The sequence below is a fragment of the Coffea arabica genome, chromosome 3e, assembly GCF_036785885.1.
Source record: "Coffea arabica cultivar ET-39 chromosome 3e, Coffea Arabica ET-39 HiFi, whole genome shotgun sequence".
NCBI lineage: Eukaryota > Viridiplantae > Streptophyta > Magnoliopsida > Gentianales > Rubiaceae > Coffea > Coffea arabica.
Genome location: NC_092315.1, coordinates 48,881,444 through 48,901,776, shown reverse-complemented (window position 1 = coordinate 48,901,776; position 20,333 = coordinate 48,881,444). Strand labels below are relative to the sequence as shown.

General features: G+C 38.6%; 3 protein-coding genes across 6 annotated transcripts; 2 read left to right on the top strand and 1 right to left on the bottom strand.

The window, feature by feature from the left end:
- Positions 1–257: 257 nt before the first annotated feature.
- Positions 258–5,942, top strand: LOC113735237 (uncharacterized). Of its 4 annotated transcripts, none has more exons than XR_003459546.2 (12): positions 258–577; positions 809–983; positions 1,114–1,272; positions 1,716–1,809; positions 2,782–2,852; positions 3,666–3,717; positions 4,025–4,073; positions 4,153–4,290; positions 4,403–4,522; positions 4,600–4,738; positions 5,067–5,276; positions 5,369–5,942. XR_003459546.2 is itself a non-coding variant. In XM_027262254.2 (11 exons), exons 1-10 carry the CDS (start codon positions 372–374, stop codon positions 4,733–4,735), a joined length of 1,200 nt encoding a protein of 399 aa, XP_027118055.1. In that variant the 5' UTR covers positions 258–371; the 3' UTR covers positions 4,736–4,738; positions 5,067–5,942. The 4 variants fall into 4 exon arrangements, 2 of the variants coding, with proteins under 2 accessions (XP_027118055.1, XP_071939760.1); XR_003459545.2 differs by adding an exon at positions 4,897–4,988 and having other exon boundaries at positions 5,067–5,942; XM_027262254.2 differs by having other exon boundaries at positions 5,067–5,942.
- Positions 5,943–7,672: 1,730 nt separating this feature from the next.
- LOC113735235 (MLO-like protein 1) lies at positions 7,673–14,494 on the top strand. The gene is made up of 14 exons (XM_027262252.2): positions 7,673–8,122; positions 8,350–8,407; positions 8,573–8,823; positions 9,116–9,232; positions 9,339–9,399; positions 9,773–9,867; positions 11,895–11,969; positions 12,062–12,150; positions 12,756–12,805; positions 12,913–12,953; positions 13,273–13,482; positions 13,574–13,641; positions 13,739–13,799; positions 13,915–14,494. Exons 1-14 carry the CDS (start codon positions 7,994–7,996, stop codon positions 14,227–14,229), a joined length of 1,620 nt encoding a protein of 539 aa, XP_027118053.1. The 5' UTR covers positions 7,673–7,993; the 3' UTR covers positions 14,230–14,494.
- On the bottom strand, positions 14,388–19,881 carry LOC113735236 (serine/threonine-protein kinase rio2-like). The gene is made up of 12 exons (XM_027262253.2): positions 19,360–19,881; positions 19,224–19,270; positions 18,980–19,050; positions 18,686–18,799; positions 18,394–18,569; positions 18,217–18,305; positions 17,641–17,758; positions 17,251–17,324; positions 17,073–17,120; positions 16,378–16,546; positions 15,990–16,079; positions 14,388–15,028 (listed from the first exon to the last, which is right to left on the bottom strand). Exons 1-12 carry the CDS (start codon positions 19,441–19,443, stop codon positions 14,732–14,734), a joined length of 1,377 nt encoding a protein of 458 aa, XP_027118054.1. The 5' UTR covers positions 19,444–19,881; the 3' UTR covers positions 14,388–14,731.
- Between the last annotated feature and the right edge of the window lie 452 nt (positions 19,882–20,333).

The window sequence follows — 20,333 nt, the reverse complement described above, 5'->3', positions numbered from 1 at the left end:
ACTATAACTACTTAAAAAATTATAAGTAAAATTTCATTTAAGAATGCGATTGTAAGCATATGGTTAGTAATACTAATTGAAAAGCAAGGAAATAGTGGCATGAGAAGAAGGGCCAAGAAAACAGAAGAAGAAAAAGAAACTGAAATAGACAAAAGGCAGATTTGGACACAAAAGAAGGGTCTAGTGCGGATTAAATAAATCTCAGTGGTGCAAATTGCAATTGGGTGCACAGTTAAAGCGGGTTTGGTGCAAATAACTCAGACAATTGAGTTAAAGCGCGCGAAGCAGAGAGCGACGCTTTGAAATTGTAAGAACAAACAAAAATAGTAGCAGCACTACCGGCGCTGGAGCCGGAGTTGTAGAAGAGAAGGATGAAGTTCGCCGTCAATAAGGGATGGAGCAACGGAAGAGCCCGGTCAGGGGTTCTGCAGCTGGGCAGCTGTCCTTTCCCAATTCAGACTCCCGCTCTGCTCCTCACAACCCGCAAAGGCCTGCCCGCTTTCATCTCTCCGGACCTCCTTACCTCCTCTCTTCCTTCTCCGGATTCTCACCTGCTCCAGTTCAGCCCGCTTCACTTGTAAGCGCTTGGCCCAAAAAAAAAAAAAAGATTTTATTTACGCTCAAAAGAAGCAAAATTTTTGTCTATGAGATGTTATCTTGTCTCTCGCGTACCAGGTGTTTGTTGTCTGGTCTGTTCTGTGCTGGAACCTTATACCAGCCAAGCCAGCACTAAATAGTCTAATACTGCTAACTAGTTTGTATGATTCAATTCATGCTAGTAAGTACAGCTGCCGTGTTTCTTCTCCAGCTTAGAGGGTATTTCTCCTAAAACAATATCTAACATTGGAGGACTGCACCAAATGCTTAGTCTGCACCAACACATATTCGCGGCCGTACCGCGGGATTCCATCATTGCCCTTCCTGAACATGACAGCACTAACAAATATGGAGCGTCTTTCCAGACTCCTGGAGGCCGTCTTCTGGTTATTTCATTTCCCCTTAACCTCCTTTTTTCTTTTTAAATGTTTGAGTTTAATCCTTTGGAGTGTGATGGTAACGTTTCATGCTCTGAGAATCTGTATAACGAGTTCTGCACTTTCATGAATGAATCAGATAAAACCTGCAGAATACGTGGAACTTGTTTCTTCAATGAAGCCTGACTTTTGGGTCACTTTGGCTGATGAAGTTCCTGCTTGGGTTTCTGATAAGAGGAACAGAACCTCAGTTGACCGCACTCTGAGATGGCTCGACGATTGCCTTTCACTCAATAAGGTTAACCCCCTCCCCCGCCTGCCCCCCCCCCCCCCTCTTCCGGGGTGTGTAGCTTTGTGTACTGATTGCTAACTGGTAATAGATGTTAACTTGTCAAGAGCTTAGGGCATTTAGGTCAAACTGATATCTACTATGAAAGTCAATCCAACTCAGATGGACCATTAATTCTTGCACAGCCAAAATGTAATTCAGGGGATTTCTAATGGTGCTCAGCTGCTTAAAGGAAAGTGAGGATTACATGGTTTTGAATTTTATAGGATCCATGCTCAGGAGATTATTTTTTGTGCACATTTGTAAGTTCATATTGATCATTTCATGGACTGGTAGAATTCTCAACTTTCTACTAGAGATGCATTTATTCGTACTATAGGAGTTTACCCAGAAGCTATTTTTGTTATAAATTTCTGAAGGCTTACCAGGTTGCACATTAATTATCACTGCAGACAGGTACTACTATTTTTGGATCCATTGTAGGAGGCTCCAGCATTGAAGAACGGCATCGGTGTGCACAAGAAGTTGCACAAAGAAATGTATCAGGTCTGGTCATTTTACTAGTATCTTGTTTTATGTTTGTGTCCTGTTTCAAGTTATTAGCTTACCTTCTGAGCTAGTATCTTTTATTTTAGACTCATTTCAATGGTTGTTTGACTTTGCAACAACTTTTGAGGCAGAGTGGTGATAACATTGGCTTTGTCCTCCCTTTATAATCGTCCTACATTTGCTGCTTCATATTCAGCAGACTTTAAGTGCTCTCGAACCCCTTTACTATGTGGAGTTGAATCTAAATTGTGCTCTTTAAGCCGGAATCTCTGACAGGAATTGCGAATTCCTGGTTTTTTAAACAGTCTATTGTTCCTTTATATTAAAATTCTGGAATTTGAAAATTTCTGGGATTTCAAATCCTGATTGGAATACAAAATCCTGTCTAATAAAAAAAAATAAATTTAAAATTAAACATTCTATGTTCTTGAATTTCAAATTCAAAAGCTTGTGAAAAGAACAAAACCTTAAATATCAACTCTTTTTCAATTAAAACTTCAAAGTAAACATCGACTCGAGCTCTAGCAGTACCACAAACTCTAATACAAGGTCTAGCCGTGTTTCAAGTACATGACTCTCAGTGGAGTGTAGCATTTAAGAGATCTTCTGTAGCCCTTTCCCACAAAAGAATTGCAGGGTTTATTGGGCTTGGTTTGTTGCTTGAAAACCAGTACATAGTCCTATAAGCTTAGGTTATAGAAAGATGAGATTTAAGTTGTTTCAGGCACTAGAAAATTTTATTTGAAATCATTATGGTGTGTTTAAAAAAAGGGGACAAACATACTGATCTGTCTTCCTTTCCATCTGGAATACTCCAACTTAGGGTTATGAATTTGGTGTCATGAATAGTACAAACATTTTTAGAGTGCACGATGCTTTGTGGATCTTAGTGAGGAAACAGAGACTGGAACACTCGGATTTCAAATTTCTTGTCAATTCTACAATTAGAATATGAAAATTGGCTTGCAGGATATTGGATTGGTGGGTTTGGGCTTGGAGAAAGTATGGACGAGCGGGCTGCTCTTCTCACTGCTGTTACGGTAAGACTTAAATCTAGTGCTAGAAACATCATTTCATATCCTGATTTGTCTACGGTGATGTTGGCTATTTCCTTGATTCAATATGATTGTTTAATTGGAAATATGAGATAATATTTTGCAGTTACTAAAGGTTATTAATTGCTGGAATACTTATGCTTTTGCTTGTCTGCCTTTATTAAAGGCTCGTTATCCAATAATGTAAGTACAGGTTTTCTAGAGATTCCCAACATGCTGCTTTAAGGATTTGTTGATGCTAGCATTGTATTGACTTTTATTTCAAGAAGTCCATGGGAGACTATGTGATTGATGGAATGGTAGCTCAATTTATTTCAAGCATCACTTTGCACCAGATATCATTGAAAGTGCCTGTTGTGACACAAAATCTGATGATTGGAAGATATTCAGTGTTTGCTAATGTCATTCTTGAACCTGAATTAGAAAGCATTAATTGTTCATTGTTGTCTGTGCATCATGTGTCAATAATGGAGTCAGACTTGCTTTCTTTCAGAGGTCTTTAATCGGCTGATGTGTCGAGTTAATCAGCTCAAGTTCTGCTGTGATCGCAAAATTTGAAGAATTGAGCATTGTTAAAAAGGAGTATTGTAGATTCCTATGGGAACTAGATTATACGTAATCCATTAGATATCAATTTGGTGTAAGCATTAATTTCAAGTTAGTCCAGTTGAATTACTTAAGTTAATCCTATGCTCATCATTGATTTAGTTTATCTTGATCCTTTTGCATAATGTGATCAATTGTGAGAATGATGTTTACATTTATCTGTTGGTTTGGGCTTATCATCAATGGACCCAGGACAATTTACCAGAGGATATGCCAAGGCATGTCTCTGGACTTGGACTTCCAGGTAAGGGAAATTATTTCAAACCCTTAACTTCTTTTTTCTTTTTTTTTTTGTTGGGGGGGGGGGGGAGTGTTAAGGGTGGGGGAGGGGTGTGCATGATGAAAGATTTTGTTTGAAGCCTCATGTTTGATCAAATGATGAGTTAAAGAATAAATTAGTTTTTTTCTTCATCAACTGCTTAATCATATTGCCAGTCCTAAAAATAATCTTTCTTAAAGGATCATGTTAATGTTGCGTTCAATGGGACTTTTGTTATGCTTTGAGCATCTGGGATTGTGTGTTGTTCAGCAAAGCTATTTTCTGTCAACAGAGGAGGTGTTGCAGGGAGTTGCTGCAGGCATTGACCTATTTGACTCTACGTATGTTGGTAGTTTAACATTCTTGAACATTTTACTGGCTACTCAGGAAAGTAACTAAAAGCTGTCAGGGTTATAACAGGTATGTTTACCATCTTACACTTGGTGGATTTGCTCTAACCTTTCCTCTTGAGAGAAATAAGGGTGACAATGCCGATTACCAGCTAAGTGATTCGGGAGGTGATGACATGAAGATCAATCTGAAAGCTACTATATATAGGTAATAACAGATCTGGAAACCTCTGGATGCTTTCTGCTAGTATTTAATATATGTTAGTTGAGCATGCTGAGACAAGTATCATGAGGTGTTCTTCCTTTTTTCCTTTTGACAGGAAAGATACATCACCAATTGTTGAAAGCTGCAACTGCTTCACATGCCAGAATCATACAAAGGCATATTTGAATCACTTGTTCAACGTTCATGAAATGTTGGCACAAACTCTATTGGAGATGTATGAATTCTCTTGGAACCACTGTTATTTCACTGTCATGTACTTATCTAATATGATTATCTCTGGCTGTGTTCCAGACACAACACACACCAGTATCTGGGATTCTTCTGCTCAATTAGAAAGGCTATTGAAGAAGGCAAGTTTGAGCAATTCCGGAGGAACTTTGTTGAAAGTAGACGTGAATGTCTCTTTGCTGCTGCATCGAGTGATTAACTTGTAAGTTTTTATATGAGATTCAGACAACACTTCAACGTAGGCATTTTTCTTTAAAGAAACCATGCTCCTTCTGTAGATGAGGAAGAGTACAATGAACGTTGATTGACCTTCTTCTTGTACCAATTAATTCACCGTCTATTTCTTCTTTTCATTGGCAGCATGGTATTCAGACCCTTTTTTCTTTTTTTTGTTTTTTTGAAATCTGAATTTTGGTTTGGCGCAACAATTGCTCGTGGTGGTGACTTGTAAGGTATAGAAATCAACAGATCTGTTGACATCGGGTACTTAATTTGTGGTGTTAGTGATCTATTCGTGCATTGGTTTGCAGGAGATCAAATGAATTCATTCTGGACTCTCTGATGATGTTGTTAATACTTTTGATGACCAAATGGAATGTGCTATTTTTTACGAGGAAATGTTAAGCTTGTACCGGAAAGAAGGGAGGTGGATTACCAGTTACTGGTTTTGAGCGATTTTGTGGTGTTGACAGTTATGGATGCCGTGAACGGTGCTAGTTATGGATGCAGTGGATGGATTTGTAAGGAACGTTTCCTTGCATGCTCGTTAAGTTTTTGATTTGGGGGATTGAATTTCATAAATTTTCTTAACTTTCTGGACTCCTCTATGAAGTCCTCTTCGTGTTGAAAAACCAGGAGTAGAAAGAACAAGAGACAGCTCTCAGATATATACTACATACGTTGCTTGTTCCTCACCAGTCTGGCGGTGGTTGGAATTATGAGCAACAGAGTACGAGGCAGGCATGTCCATGGTACCGGGTGCAGGACGGGCACTCACAGAACAGACTCTTGGGTCCAAAAGGGCAGGGGCGGCTTGACTGCGTCTCGAGGGACCGGACTGGTATTTGCTTACGTTGAATAGTTTGAGTGAGTCTTTAATTTGTCACTTCATTCCGACCAAATGTTTTTATTTTCTTTTCTTTTTTTCCGTCTGAAAACCCTTGAGGTTGACCAAGAAAACATGTGCTCGTGACCAGATCATATTGGGCTGCATGCTTTGCAGTCATGTCCGCACGTTCATATTGTGTTGTGGTAAGGTATTAATCACTTCGATGAGTGGTTGAAATAGGTGGGTAGGATAGGAATATGAGCATTTTTTTGGGTAGCTTTGAAATTGTCTTTGATTAAGATAAGGAATAAAAAGAAAAAGACGACACTGGACACTGCAGCTCTCCGGATTCGGCAAAGTCAGAACAGAAGCAAAGACTTTACAATCTTCAACCTTGAATGGCTAATACAAAAGTAGTAATATTGCTGGTATTAGTAATAGTTTAATTAGTATTAGTACTACCACCTTAGTAGTTCCGCGCCTCCAGACGAAGTCTCTCTCTTTTTTTTTTTTTTTTTTAAAATATTTATATAATCTAATTTATCCTATTCTATACGGTGGAAGAATTAAAGAGACTGTGAAAAGGAATAGCAGATAGTCAAATCTGAAATCACATTCTAGATGAAGGCCTTTTGGATTCGTTGTGTGTGGGGGGGGGGGGGGGAATGTTTCAATCAAGCCAGGCCAAAATATCTTATTGTAGGACTATAAGTCTAGTTTACTTGTCTTGACTGACTTTTCTTCAAAGATTTTGGAGCAAAACATAAATAAGATGAATGGGATATAAAGTTAACAAGGACTTTAATTTGCAGATTCTTTCTGTAACTTATTTGACATAGGAACCAGTCATCTTTGGAATTGGAACGATTTCAGGATAGCTGAAATGAAAAGCTCCCTGAATTTGGTGTCTGTCTTGGTAGTAAAAACATGCGTGCAATCATGCACCCGGAGCTAGCAGAAGCAAAAGGGTGATTATATTGAAATCCTGTTGGCTTAAGAACCAAAGAGGATGCTACAGTAGTAGTAACAGTCAACCAACTACAATCACGGCCACATCTTCAGGGGACTGGACCGCAGAGGCCTCATTCTCAGACCCCGCGGGGTGGGTTTGACTATCGCGAGGACTTGAAATTTGGAAAGCCATTTTTCAAAAAAAAAAAAAAAAAATTGTTATGTCTTCATGTGAATATATTTTCCAATCATCTTTTTACTTCACATATATCAAATCGCTATAGTAATTTTTCTACAAAAAAATTCAAAAAATTGTAATCCAGACATCCTATACATCTTTTTGGGAGGGGAGGGGGTGTTATCAATTTTATGAATTCGGTATCAATTGTCATTTTCATTCTTATAACGGTCAATCCCTCCATTTTTATCATCCAATCCACCATCACTGAACAATATTAATACTAATAACAATAACAACAATGAGGAGTACATATGTTATGTAGTAGTCATAATTGTGAGTAAATCTTATATACGGTGCTGACAGTGTATACACAATCGCGGTTGGATGCATGATACATGAGTAAAATTTGAAATTTAAATTTAAATTCGGATGAATTGTCATGCATCCAATCCAATGGTGATAATGAGTATTTATACGCTGTCAGTGTATAGAAGATTAATCCAATAATTATTGCCCTAATAAAATTATCAACAAAATATGAAACGCATAAACGGCTCTCCTACCATTTCCCAGAAATATTATAATTTAATTTATATGTATTAGCGTGGATGCTAGAGGATTAAATCTTAATTCCGACTCTTAATTCAGGAGTATTAGTACTAGAGCAACCTCAATAATACTTATTAGTATTAGTAATTTAGTATTAGAGCACTATTAGTACTTAATAGTAGTAATAAATGAAACCTTTGATGATCATGCAACTCCCTCACGAAACAGGGTCGAAACGCAGAGATTTGTCGTCCTATATATGGTCCCACACGCTCCTCCTCTTCTCTTCTCTCCCCTTTTTTTTTTTTTTTTTGGTAATAAAAGGGACAAATTGCCGAGTTATCATCTCATCTTATGTACTATATTGCCGAGTTATTGGATGATGATGATATCAACCTGCGTGTTGAAAAAATGAATACTACTAGTTTACGACTAGTTGAAGTATTTCTTCCTCTTATCAGTAGTAATCATCTAGTTACATATAATAGTAGTGAAAAAGACAAACGAGACATATACTACTGGTATAATTAGCTAAGAGGAGGAAGGGAAGGAAGAAACAAGGAAGGAAAGGAGGAGAGTACTGGTGGCGGAGCTTGGACCGATTGCTAGTTGGTGGCCTGAGCCTCTGAGAGAGAGAGAGAGAGAGGGGCATATAGCCTAACTAAAAAGTAGTAATATATACTAAGGAAGGAAAGAAGGATACATCATCAATATTGAGAATATCGATCATGGCAGGAGGAGGAGAAGGAGAAGGAGTTACCTTGGAGTATACACCGACGTGGGTGGTGGCTCTGGTGTGCACCGTTATAGTTGCCCTCTCTCTCTTTGCCGAAAGGGTCCTTCACTATACCGGCAAGGTACCTCCTACCTATTTCCTGCCTGCCTGCCTCCCTGCATAATATACTACTCCTATTTCCCAGCTAGCTAGATAGCTCTAGCTAGCTGCTGCTCATCCAACCTTCCATTCATCATTCATTTTTTCTTTCATGATACAACATTGGTCGCATTCGTGGGCTAACTAACAAATTCTTCTTGATCGGTTGGTGAATGGTGATGGATGGTTCTCTTCCGCGTACGTGTGCAGTATTTGCTGAAGAAGAATCAGAAGCCGCTGTATCAGGCCTTGCTCAAAATCAAGGAAGGTCCGCCCTCTGCATCACCTTCCATCTCTCTTTTTACATAAATGATATCACCACACCACACCACGCCATTCTGCTAATTTTATGGAAATGATCGTGAATGATTGATTGATGACTCTTCTTTTTTTTTTTTAACGATCATCTTCTCTCCTGGGACTCGGCCTTCAGAGTTGATGCTACTGGGCTTCATATCTCTCCTTCTCACCGTGTCCCAAAGCAGAATTAATGAGATATGCATCGCCAAGCACTTGACCGACGACTGGCTTCCCTGCAAGAAGAAAGATGATACCTCCTCCTCAACCACTTCCCACCTCCAGACTACCTCCGCCTTCTTCTCCTCTCTCCTTCCCGGACCAGGAGGACTCCACCGCCGCCTTCTGGCTGAGGCATCATCTACTCAAGGCTACTGCGAAGAAAGGGTACTGCCCTGCTAACTACTGACCTTGTTGCCCGCCTAGCTAGCTTATTCATTCCCTTTCGCCCGCCGACTTTTCTCCTCAACTTTCCAGAGGAAGTTATTATGCTTCATTTCATATAGTAAAACAGTTAAACATATGCCACTCACTCTCTCTGTTGCTAATTGGGAAATCTTCTGAAACTCAATTTTAAGTCCCGCTCTTTCTTTTGCCAGGTTCTGGAATTTCTGCATTATCATCCATCAGACTTTTAACTCCAAAATTTTCCTAACCACTTTCTTGCCTTTTGCATCAGGGGAAGGCACCGCTGCTATCTCTCACAGCTTTGCATCATCTTCACATCTTTATATTTGCACTGGCCGTTTCTCATGTCATCTTCTGTGCGCTAACAATTCTATTTGCCAGTGCAAAGGTATGCAACTTCAGGGCAATTGATCAGGAGATGGTAGTATTATTTAAACAAGTTTCTTCATTAATTATTTGTTATCAATTTTATTTGCTCTCTCTCCAAACTGCAGATCCGCCAATGGAAACTCTGGGAAGATGCTATTCAGAAAAAGGAAGATGACCCTGAACAAGGTACTTGAATTTCTTAGTACTGCTTCAGCTTTGGATTCTCCTCCCTGCACTCTTGGAATCACTAGTCATCGCATATCCGATGTATATCCAATGCATATTCGCACTTCAATTTGGTACTTATAAGCCACTTGAAACAAGTTTCATGTACTGATAAGCAATACATGTTGCAACAAACATCCCAATCAGTGTCACCTCATATGACAGGCACTATTTCACCCTGTGCAAGGTCTTCATGGGCCGTGCTTCCATTCTGTCTCAGCATTTGCTTTTGGGAAAGCAATAATATGTTTTACTCAAGTCTACTGATTATTTCTCACCTACCAATATTCAATTTAAGTTGCAATCTTGGGAACTTAAGATGTTTCTTATGCAGCTGAGCGGATGAAATTTACCCACGTCCAGGAACATGACTTCATCAGGGACCGATTTCTGGGCCTTGGAAAGGACTCGGCTGCACTTGGTTGGGTGGTAAGTTGAAGTTGAAGAATTATGTGTGATGAAACTTATGTTGCTTTCTTGCTAATTTAACAATATAAAACAAAAAACAGTAAAATGGCAACAAAATTGTTTCCTTTATTGTAGATTGTATGTGTACTTAGTGTGCTAGAAACAATTTCACTCTTCCAAATGTAGTTCTCCTACGCGATTTGGCCAACCTTATGCATTTCAATGACATTGTGTTTGGATGGAAATACTCAATGGCAGGAAACATCAATGCAGTAACAACTGTTGGTTGTCTATTGCATTGAGAGACTTCCAAAATTAATCAGATAGAAGTCAGAAGGAAAGAAACCTGACAGATAACTGGCGAAGTAACATCTGTTGTATCTTCAAATGTGATTTAATGAGTTATATACATATTTCCAGCGCATATAGTACATATATCAGACTTTTCTGCTGTTAGGTTGTAAATAAAAAGTCTGCTGATTTATTTATTCTGTGCATGACCGTCCTCATGCTTCACATGACTTTCGTTATATGATTTCCTCTAATGCATCATGTTGAACTACAAACTGGCTTGATCTTTGATCTTAACATAAAGGTTGGATTTAAGCATCACCAGGATATAAGGTAGGGGTATACGTTGCCCAAAATCATGGCTCCTCTTGCACTGTAGACTACATGATAAACTTTAAAAAATGTATAAGTTGAAAGTAGACCGAGTATCTGAGCCTAGTTTGCCACCAGATGAACTGCTTTTGTAAATATGTCCAAGGTGAAGCAGCACTTGCAGGTCTGCCATAGCTTAGCACTAATTCTCTTGATGCAAACAGAAGTTCACAGTTTTCTGTCATGCAGAAAGTAACACAATGCTCTAGTTTGGTGCCACTTTCAAATTACAATTCCGATGATCACACAAATGAATATACAGGGCTCAGTTTACACAGATGCTTAGTTCCCTCTCCTAGTTATTCTCTTGGTTAGTGTAGTTCTGAATTTTAATCACTAAGATTACCACTTCTGAGTTTTGAGGAAATACCCCCATCATTACTGTTACTGAAGTAGTGGACATCCCAGTCATTTTTGTTACTGAAGCAGTAGACCCCAAAAATGCCTCATGTACAAGAACCCAACTTTATCTGAAAAACTGGAGCCGTTCACTCTGCACTTTCAAGGCATGTGCGGAACAACATAAGCTACTGATTACCCTAACTGAAAGACATTTTCATGACTCTATGCCGGTTGTACCTTATGGTTCTTCACAATTAGCAACAGGATTATATTATACTATTTTTTTCATATAAGTTGAAGTAAAGACAAAATGTTCAATCCCAGAGGCCAGGAGGACTTCACAGTTTGGTCTCTACTCATTTCAATCATGAACATATAAAAAGTCACCTGCTTTTGATCAACAGATATCAAAATCAAAATGAATAGAAGCCACAATACTATGTTGTCATGCTTCTATAAAGGGGTTCATACGACGGAAGTACAATATCTTTCTGAACCAAAGCATTTCCACGACATCTAATTAGAAATTGTTTCCAACCTGGTTTACAGGCTCCAGGTTCTAGCAGTATTTCATTTTTCTTTCAAGGCCTTTTCCGTGGAGACAAGATGCTCATGTCCTTAGATTTTCCCTAATTGTTGCACATGTACCTTGAAAACAATTCCAAAAGTGTGAGGCCAATGGGAAAACTCACATTTCAGGGTTTAGAAAGTTTAGATGTATGAAGTCTCATTTTATCCAGAAAGAGAGTGGGTTTGTTTTATACCTTGTTTTCATGATATTGTTTCTGTGGTTGGAACATTTGATGCCTGGATCAAAGTGGAAGAAATTAACTTGCTGTTGTGCGAATGCCTGGCGTCTAAACCTCAAGGCCACATGCATCACAATAAAAAATATGAGAATCAAACCATTATGGCTTCCAAATTCTGGGCCTAATACATTTTTTCTTTTTTTGTGGCTTTTAAGGTGATTAGAAGTTTCAGATTGTCCTTTCTAACTGAGGAAATTAAGTTCATTAACATTTTTATGTTTCCTTCACCTGCAGGAATCCTTTTTTAAGCAATTTTATGGGTCAGTTACTGAATCGGATTATACCACTCTGCGATTTGGCTTCATTATGGTGAGTTGAAGTATACCATAGTCTATACTTCTAAAGTTAACTTCTGTTTCTGTACTCATTCACTAACTTGTCTGATGTCCTAATTTTGCTAGACTCATTGTCGAGGAAATCCAAAGTTTAACTTTCACAAGTACATGATACGTGCCCTTGAAGCGGATTTTAAGAGAGTTGTTGGAATAAGGTAACTCCAAACTAAGCTCATTGCACACCATATCTGTTGAAAACAGACCAGGTAGCTCTTCAATACTTGCATGATATTTTCTTGTACACCATTTTGATATGAGCAGCAACATGGTGCATAAAGCTGCAAAACTTTACTGATGGGAAGTTAATTACATTCAATTTTTATATTATCTTGATTTTCAAAATGCAAGTGATTCATTGGCAACTACATTAGTGCTGAAGTTTCGTGGTACAACCTTAAAAAAGGAACGTATTGGCCCCTTTCTCTTCTTTCTTTCTCTCATTGCTTCGCTCCTTCAGTACCTTTTGTTCTTATCCTCTCTTTGTACTTGACTTTTTCTCCATCATTTGATTCGGTGGACAATGAAAGCATTTCTTTCTCTCTTCTATGTTGTTATGATTTTTTGAAGAGGCAGCTCCTTATCTTTTGTTACCTTCCTTCAGAATTGAATCATGTTCTGGCATATGAGTGATTTGACCAAGCTTCAGTGTTTTGGTTACTCTTCTTAGTCAAGCATGCACAAGAAGTGCGTTTGAACTTTAGAATTGATCCTTTTCTCTTTTTGATGGATCCTACTGACTCTGGACGTGTCTCAAATGCAGCTGGTACCTTTGGCTATTCGTTGTCCTCTTTCTTTTGCTGAATGTGTATGGTGAGATGATTCACTTAATCCCCAAAAAAACTCACCTGCTCACCATTTGATGTGAAGTGTGAAAAATGATATACTGATTAACAAGAATTCTCATGCATCTCCTGCAGGTTGGCATACATATTTTTGGATATCATTTATTCCCTTCGCTGTAAGTATACACTGCTACTGCTACCTACATAGATAAGAGCATACAAGAATTAATATCTCAAACTAAAAAATGTTTTTTTTTCTCTCTGAAGAAATGAGATGGCAACGCATTTGTTGTTTGACACATTTATGGATGCACGAAAATTTAAAAAAAAAAAATTGTTCTTTTTCAACTTGGTGAAGCCTTGAGTTCCTTGATCTCCATAAATCCAAGTCAATCAAGTCCCATCAAAATTTTGGATACCATGTTTAGAAGACATATGGTATTTAACTTGTCTTCTTTGCGGTAAAGTGAGATAGATATCCTATGAACTTTGCAGCTGTTGCTTGCTGTGGGCACCAAACTAGAGCATGTAATCTCACAGTTAGCTCAAGAGGTCGCTGAGAAACATGTTGCAGTTCAAGGGGAGCTGGTAGTCAGGCCTTCAGATGATCACTTCTGGTTTAACCGCCCAAAACTTGTCCTGCATCTGATTCATATCATTTTATTCCAGAATGCCTTTGAGATTGCTATTTTCTTCTGGACGTGGGTAAGGAAATCATCTCATTTTTCAATGCTTCTTTTTTGCTCTGCCCCCTCCTAAAAGGAAAAGATTTACACAATGCTGCACCAAATGACAGGCTCAGTACAAATTTGATTCTTGCATCATGGGAGCAGTTGGTTTTGTCATCCCAAGACTTGTTTTAGGGTGGGTATAATCACCGCCTTTCAATCTCTCTCTAGTTGGGATGAAGAGTGTAGGAAATGTTATTAATTGAAGCTGCTAATGTTTCTTGTGTATGTAGGGCGTTTGTGCAGTTCATTTGCAGTTACAGTACATTGCCTCTGTATGCAATTGTGACACAGGTTAAGCTACGTTTCATCTAGGCTTCTGTGGTTGGTTAGTGGAGTCCATTGACAAAGATCCACCTATCTGACATGTTTTTCTTGCTGTTTTTCTGGGGAAAAAATATATATACAGATGGGAAGTACATTCAAGAAAGCTATCTTCGAGGAACACGTTCAAGAAGGACTCGTGGGTTGGGCTCAAAAGGCAAGAAAGAACAAGGGCATGAGGAAAGTGGTGAATGCCTCTACCACACAAGTTGGTTCCAAGGAGTCTCCCTCGGTAGAGATGACACAAACACAGAATGAGTCGGCGAGTAGAACTCTGCTGGAAAAGAACATTAATAAAGCTGCCGGAGAAATCGAACCTGAACCTGAAACTGAACTGCATGAAACGCCACTCCCCTCAGCTTCTGACATCAGACTTGCTGATGCAAATGACTCGCGATAATATGACAATTGCAGAATACGTGCGAAATCTTGCTCTTTTACTGTCATGTCTTGCTGCAATTGTTAATTGTGAATTGCGGCTTCTACTACATTCCTTGCACTCTTGAGGGAAGTTGCAGCTTGTTCTAGCATGCAGTATAGCTAAAATTCTATAATCCCTTTTGGAACCATTCCCTCAAATTTGTATTTCTAGATGATAATAGTTCTCTATATTTCAAATGTGTAAAACTGTTACAATCTATGGGCCATAAATACTTGTTTTACCATCGGACGGTGAATTTAAACATGGCAGGCAGATACCAAACAATCTAACTCAAAACTAGAACGAATAAATTACTGGGCAGCGTTAACACTACTCCTAGCTCTTCTTAGCCTTCAATTCTCGGCAAATACTCCACGTGAAGAGGTTCTCATCTCAGGACTCGATTGAATCCAGCCACACCGTTAAAAGCAATTCCATCTTCATCTTTACAAGGGTTCCTTTGACGAGTCTTGTGCAAACTTTACCAGTTGCCCAATTGCTTTTGAATCTTAGAATTGTGAGAGGACCGACCTCCCTTATCTTTGTAAGAATTTCTAGATGTAAAATTCTTTCTTCCCCCATGGACTGCTTGAATGGCCCGCCTTCTCTGCTTATTGAGACGTTTTGTCAGTTCTGGCTCATTCTCATGCTCAGTTTGCCTGCCCTCCTCAGGAACAGTTCCAAGATCATTCGGTCCCTCATTTTCAGAAACAACATCCTGTTTCATTTCTGTATCTTCCTTAGAAGTCTCACCCTGTTCAACTGGATTACCTTCCTCCTGCAATAAAAATTATTCTTTGCTCAAAAGACAAGTTTCTAAATCAAGACTGATATCTTGAATGTCCAAGAAAGCATTTAACAAGTAACACAAGTCGAAGGTTGAAGGGCGCTAGTTACTGCTTGTATAGCTTCCAGTTAATTCAGATGCTGGCACTACTAATACGATAACCAACATTGAGTTAGGCATCCCAACAAAAATAATCAAATTATGACATCTATTATACTGCAAAAGCCTGCTAGATGACATAGTCAAATCAAGTATAGTAACGACTGACAATTGAACAAAAGGTATCTGTTATGTGATCTAATCCACATGAAAATGAGAAGCTATAATTGAGGATATGCTTCCAATTTCACTAGGAATCATGATGACTAAACTAGTATTACTGAAAGCACTAACATCAAATGGAACTATAAAAAAGTCTACGATCATGGTGCCACAGCAGAGATAACATATAATTTCTCTATTACCCAATAAGATTAAATCAGGACTTCCCACACATCCCTAGAGTAGTGCTGGATAATTTTCTGATTGCCTTTTAGTCGCTAATAAAATTTTGATCCAAAATGATCCTGAGCCAAGTATCATCCCCAGTTACCACAAGTTGAGAATGATATTCACAGGTTAATAATTGCTGACATGTCACAGCTTGATAGCTACACAAGGCAAATGAGTTGTAACAGCAGCAAGTAGGAACCAAACTATAAACTGAATTTTAGGAACATTTTTACTAGTTGAGTTCGAATACAAAATCTGCATAAAGACCCATTACTTCCAGCCTGTTTACATCTAAATGATATATTTTGCCACCAAATTCCAACTGATGTCACAAAGTTCAGGTACTCTAAAATATAAACCAGAAAACCTTGATTTGAAAGTTTTCCTTGATCAGCAAAATCATTAGCAATCAAGAAATTTGTTAAGAAACTACCATCAACAAGCTCAAGGAATCAGATACCTCAAAGTGTCCTTCATCTTTCTCAATGGGCTCATCTGCACTTTCTTTGTCATCAGAATCCAGATCCTTCTCAACTTCATCTCCTGTAAACTGCAATATTATGCATTACATATATGTAACCCAAAATCAGTCAGTATCACGCATTTTGTACAATCAATGAGTTCAAAAATTAATGCCAAGGCAGCAATCAAGAAGCCCTAACATTCAAGTCGATTGTGGTATAAATCATTAGTTTATGTTAAAACCACATATCAAACTTCAAAACCGCACCAAGCCTCCAGAGATTTTTGTAGTTACCTTAGGAGTCTTAATTTTTGTAATTTCTAATAAAGAATGATCATTTATTGAGAATTTCATCATTCGCAAAATGGCAAAAACCGATTCATACCCGTTCAATATCATCCTGATCCTTTCTAGTGAAGCCACTTGCAGAAAGTTCCTTGTCTAAGAAACCAGTAACTTTCTTAATATCAGCAAAGCTAGGCCTGCCAATTTCCTCTGAGTCTACCTTGGAATCATCCGAATGACCAGCATTTTCCTCGAAAGACAGGTTGAACCTGCAGCAGTTTACCAGAAAAGGAAGTAAGACAAACGCATTAACAATTATGCCAGGTACGAAAAGATAAAAGATAAGCTAAATAATGATATTAATGCAACACAGAAAAACCTCTGACATAATGAGCCCTAAGAAAACTTTGACAAGCCATCACTAAACCATTTTATTTTTGTTTCCTGGATAACAGATTTCTAAAGTTTAGCTGCTAAAGTCATTTTTTTCCAACAGATTCCTCCAACTCCAGCATCAAATGAATTAACATGACCATATCAAAAAACATAATCCCCTAATGCTACAACGTTGTTGGATATCATTGTATAGCCTAATTTCTATTTGCAGTTGCAACCCCATAATTATCTTGTGAGCAATCAATTAGCAATGGCTATATCAGCACATCAACTAAGTCACCTGGTCAATATGCCTGAAGTACAGTGTCCAATTGTACATACTGCCAGTTTACTAAAACAACTTTCCAGTCAGATTTCTAGCCATCAAACTGTCAATGCTAGCAGAAAAAATTCACTAACCTCTTACTGAAAAACTTGAAGATACATTCTACATCACGATCAAAGTACCTGAAAGTTGGAACTCTTATAAGAAACAATGATGACAATTGACAGTATTTAGAGAATGAAATGACGCAACAAGCAAGGGGGACAAAATAAAAAGACAAGCTAGAGTGTACATCAGTAGCAATAAACATACATCTGAGCATTGTGATGAGAGACTGACACCATTTGTGGGAAATCAATCATTGTCACCTTTTCATCATCATCAATCTAACACAAGCAAAACAGCAAGGTTAAAGGCAAGGCACAACACATGTGGAGCTAGAAATAGAAGTGCTATGTTCAGTCACAGCATTGGAATTACCTAATTATCTTGACAAGTAAAAGTAACCTTTTCTTTTTTGGGTAAGCAAGTTGCCAGAAATATTAGTGGTTAAGTAAAGACAGTCGAGACAGATAGGCACCTTAACAGCCCATCAGAAAAAGAAAATTCAAAAAAAACAGGAGACTTCTTTTACTTTTTCCCTTTTTCTAATAAGTACAAATGACAAATATTGCACACGTAATATAATACTTATCAGCATACCATGATGTTGAATTCGTTAAAATCGCAGTGAATAAGCCCATGCTCAGCAAGACGAACAACAAGGCCAACAATCGTTTCAAAAACCGTATCTGGGTTCTGCAGTTCCTTAACCTGTACACTACATTACAGCAGGAAATAACGTTTAACTGTGCCAGAAAAGCATCTTGCATGAAATCTAAAGGTACACAAATAAGGGATACTTAAGAGAAAAGATGCTATTGCAGCAGATACCGACTAATTCTTAAGTTTCAGCAGAACATTCAATACAAATTCCATCCTGATGAGTAACGCCTAACAGAAATTATTCCTGACACGTGCCAGCCCAGACTAGTTGAGCAACAGAAGTTTGGTCCATAAGGGGAGAAGCTTTCCATGTATTCTAGTTGATATTTGAAAGTTTTGCCCAAAAGTTAAAACAATATGAAGCTAAATTCAGCCTAGACTGACAAACAAACTTGGGTTAGCCATAAACACTGCAATCCTACAAGCATAAGCTTATATTGGAGCTACTAGTCTTAACATGAAAGTAGAAAGTTCATCTTTTTAAACTATTTGCGGTTATTGGTAAGCACTTACAGTGGGTATCCTTGGATGAGTGACATAACAACACAGTGTCTGTTGCTATCTACTGCAAGTGGAACAGGAAAGCCATGTTCTTCCAAAGCCTGCTCAGTCAAACTATCAGCTAAATGTCACAATCAGAAAAGCAGAAAGCAACAAGCAGAGAGAGAGAGAGAGAGAGAGCTGAAGAACCTTCATGAAGGCAAATTCCTTGAGAGCAGCAAGGCGCGACAAATAGAGCCAATTATAACTACTGCGATGCTTCAAATAATCACGCTTAGACTTGACAGCTCTAAAAGATACTCTACCAAGTCTGTGCAGCTTCATTGCAAGGACGGTGCCATCTTCCTTGGCCACCTCAAAAATATCTTCAATAAGGGGACAAAATGTTTCAACAGTCTTTGTCAATACATTGAGAATGAGAGCAGTTAAAACTCAAGATACGAAGGAAAAGTAGGGATTTTTAAGTAAACAACAAAGTTACCAGACTCTTTGCCGACACCAATTTGACGACCAATGGCAGTGAAAACTCCCCGATTAACCAAGGTTTTGATAGCGAGGAAATCATAACCGAGGTAAGTGAGTCGAAAGCCATCATCTAACACACATCATAGAAAAGATAATAACAAATCAGACTATTGTTGTTGTACAATTCAATCAAGATTTTTTTTTCCAGGAAGCACAAGGATTTACAAATTTATAACTCAGTGGGCATGAGAATGACAACAATCGTGGAGCTGAAGTAAGAAGTAGGGTGGGGGGGGGGGGGGGAACATACATTTGGAGGAGTCATGGTGCAAGAGCTTGTGCTTGAGCAAATTCTTCAAGACCTTATAAGTACCTCCGTGCCTTTCAAAATGCAAAAGTAAGAAGGAATAGTTTCAGACAAAGCAGAAAGCTAAGGCGCAGAAAAGAGTTGAATAACACATAGCAGGTGAAATTTGTGAATATAGCCGTAAGTGTGAAGTGAGAAACGAGAATAGTTGTAGTATAGAAAAGGGAGCGAAAAGACGGGGACTTACTTGAGGGAGGCAATTCTGTCAATTAGCTCTGAGGGAACAATCTCGTGCTGAAAATATAACAGAAAGAAAGCAATTTAGAAAAGAAGAAGCAAAGATGAATAAGAAGCCGAAGAGAGAGAGAGAGAGAAAAAGAGACATTGCGCATTCCCATTTCGACGGCGGTGAGAACCCTGAAATCATCCTTGGATAGGTACCTCAACACGTCCACATCCAACTTCATCCCTAAACCCTTTTTTTTGTTTTCTTTTCTTTCTTATTACTTCTAGTAGTACAGCAGCCCGGCTACTTTTAATATGGAAATCAACAAAAAGAATCACAGGCGGAGGCGTGGGCGGTGGACGCCTGGACGGCCGGTGGTTGTGGTGGAGAGGGTACTTTTTAAGCGAGTTTAACCTGTCTCTGGATTCAGTTGAGTTGAGGATGATGATGGCGGCTTGCTTGCTAGTGCTGGACGGACTTTGAGAGAAGAATTATACACTTGACTTTTTAGGAGTTAGGAGAAGAAGACCAAACCCAAACCCACAGCTGCTTTATGTTAAACTGTTTGCTGCTGCTGCATCTATGATCTTCAGGAATCAGGAATCAGGAATCAGGAATACTCGTTGAGCATTACACTGAAAAAAAAACACGCACACACACACGCGGGTGGTGTTGAGCTCATAAACCTAAGAAGATGAAGAAGCACAACTGTTTTGTTTCGCTATTTTGACCTTGGGCCTGGCCTGTCTATTCTTATCCGGACATCCTCCACCCCAACTCTAAAATTTTTAGGCTTGGATGGATGGATCCATCATCTCAGTTAATGGGTAGTACTGACAGAACAAGTAGATATGTCGTGTCGAGTTCAAGTCAGATCAAATCGAGTAATCAAATTTGAGTGGAGTATAGAGAAATTCAGCGCATCGAAGTGGCTCGAACGCCTATGTGCGCATGTGTATATAATTATAGTGAAATTCCAATTACATTCCTAATATTTTTATTATTTATTATGGACAAATGACTATGTTATTTATTTTTAAAAAAAGGACACTTATTTTTACATTTTAAAGCTCAAATAAGCTCGACTTCTAACTCAACAAGGGTCAAATTTGAGGTCGAATTGAAACTCGA

Coding starts and splice junctions, on each gene's coding strand:
- LOC113735236 (XM_027262253.2), bottom strand. CDS start 19,443: ATGAAGTTGGATGTGGACGTGTTGAGGTACCTATCCAAGGATGATTTC. Junction 18,800..18,979: donor GCACCATGACTCCTCCAAAT/GTATGTTCCCCC, acceptor GATGTGTGTTAG/ATGATGGCTTTCGACTCACT. Junction 16,080..16,377: donor ATCAGGATGATATTGAACGG/GTATGAATCGGT, acceptor ATAATATTGCAG/TTTACAGGAGATGAAGTTGA.
- LOC113735235 (XM_027262252.2), top strand. CDS start 7,994: ATGGCAGGAGGAGGAGAAGGAGAAGGAGTTACCTTGGAGTATACACCG. Junction 9,233..9,338: donor TTCTATTTGCCAGTGCAAAG/GTATGCAACTTC, acceptor TCCAAACTGCAG/ATCCGCCAATGGAAACTCTG. Junction 12,151..12,755: donor AAGAGAGTTGTTGGAATAAG/GTAACTCCAAAC, acceptor TCTCAAATGCAG/CTGGTACCTTTGGCTATTCG.
- LOC113735237 (XM_027262254.2), top strand. CDS start 372: ATGAAGTTCGCCGTCAATAAGGGATGGAGCAACGGAAGAGCCCGGTCA. Junction 984..1,113: donor CTCCTGGAGGCCGTCTTCTG/GTTATTTCATTT, acceptor TGAATGAATCAG/ATAAAACCTGCAGAATACGT. Junction 4,291..4,402: donor CTGAAAGCTACTATATATAG/GTAATAACAGAT, acceptor TCCTTTTGACAG/GAAAGATACATCACCAATTG.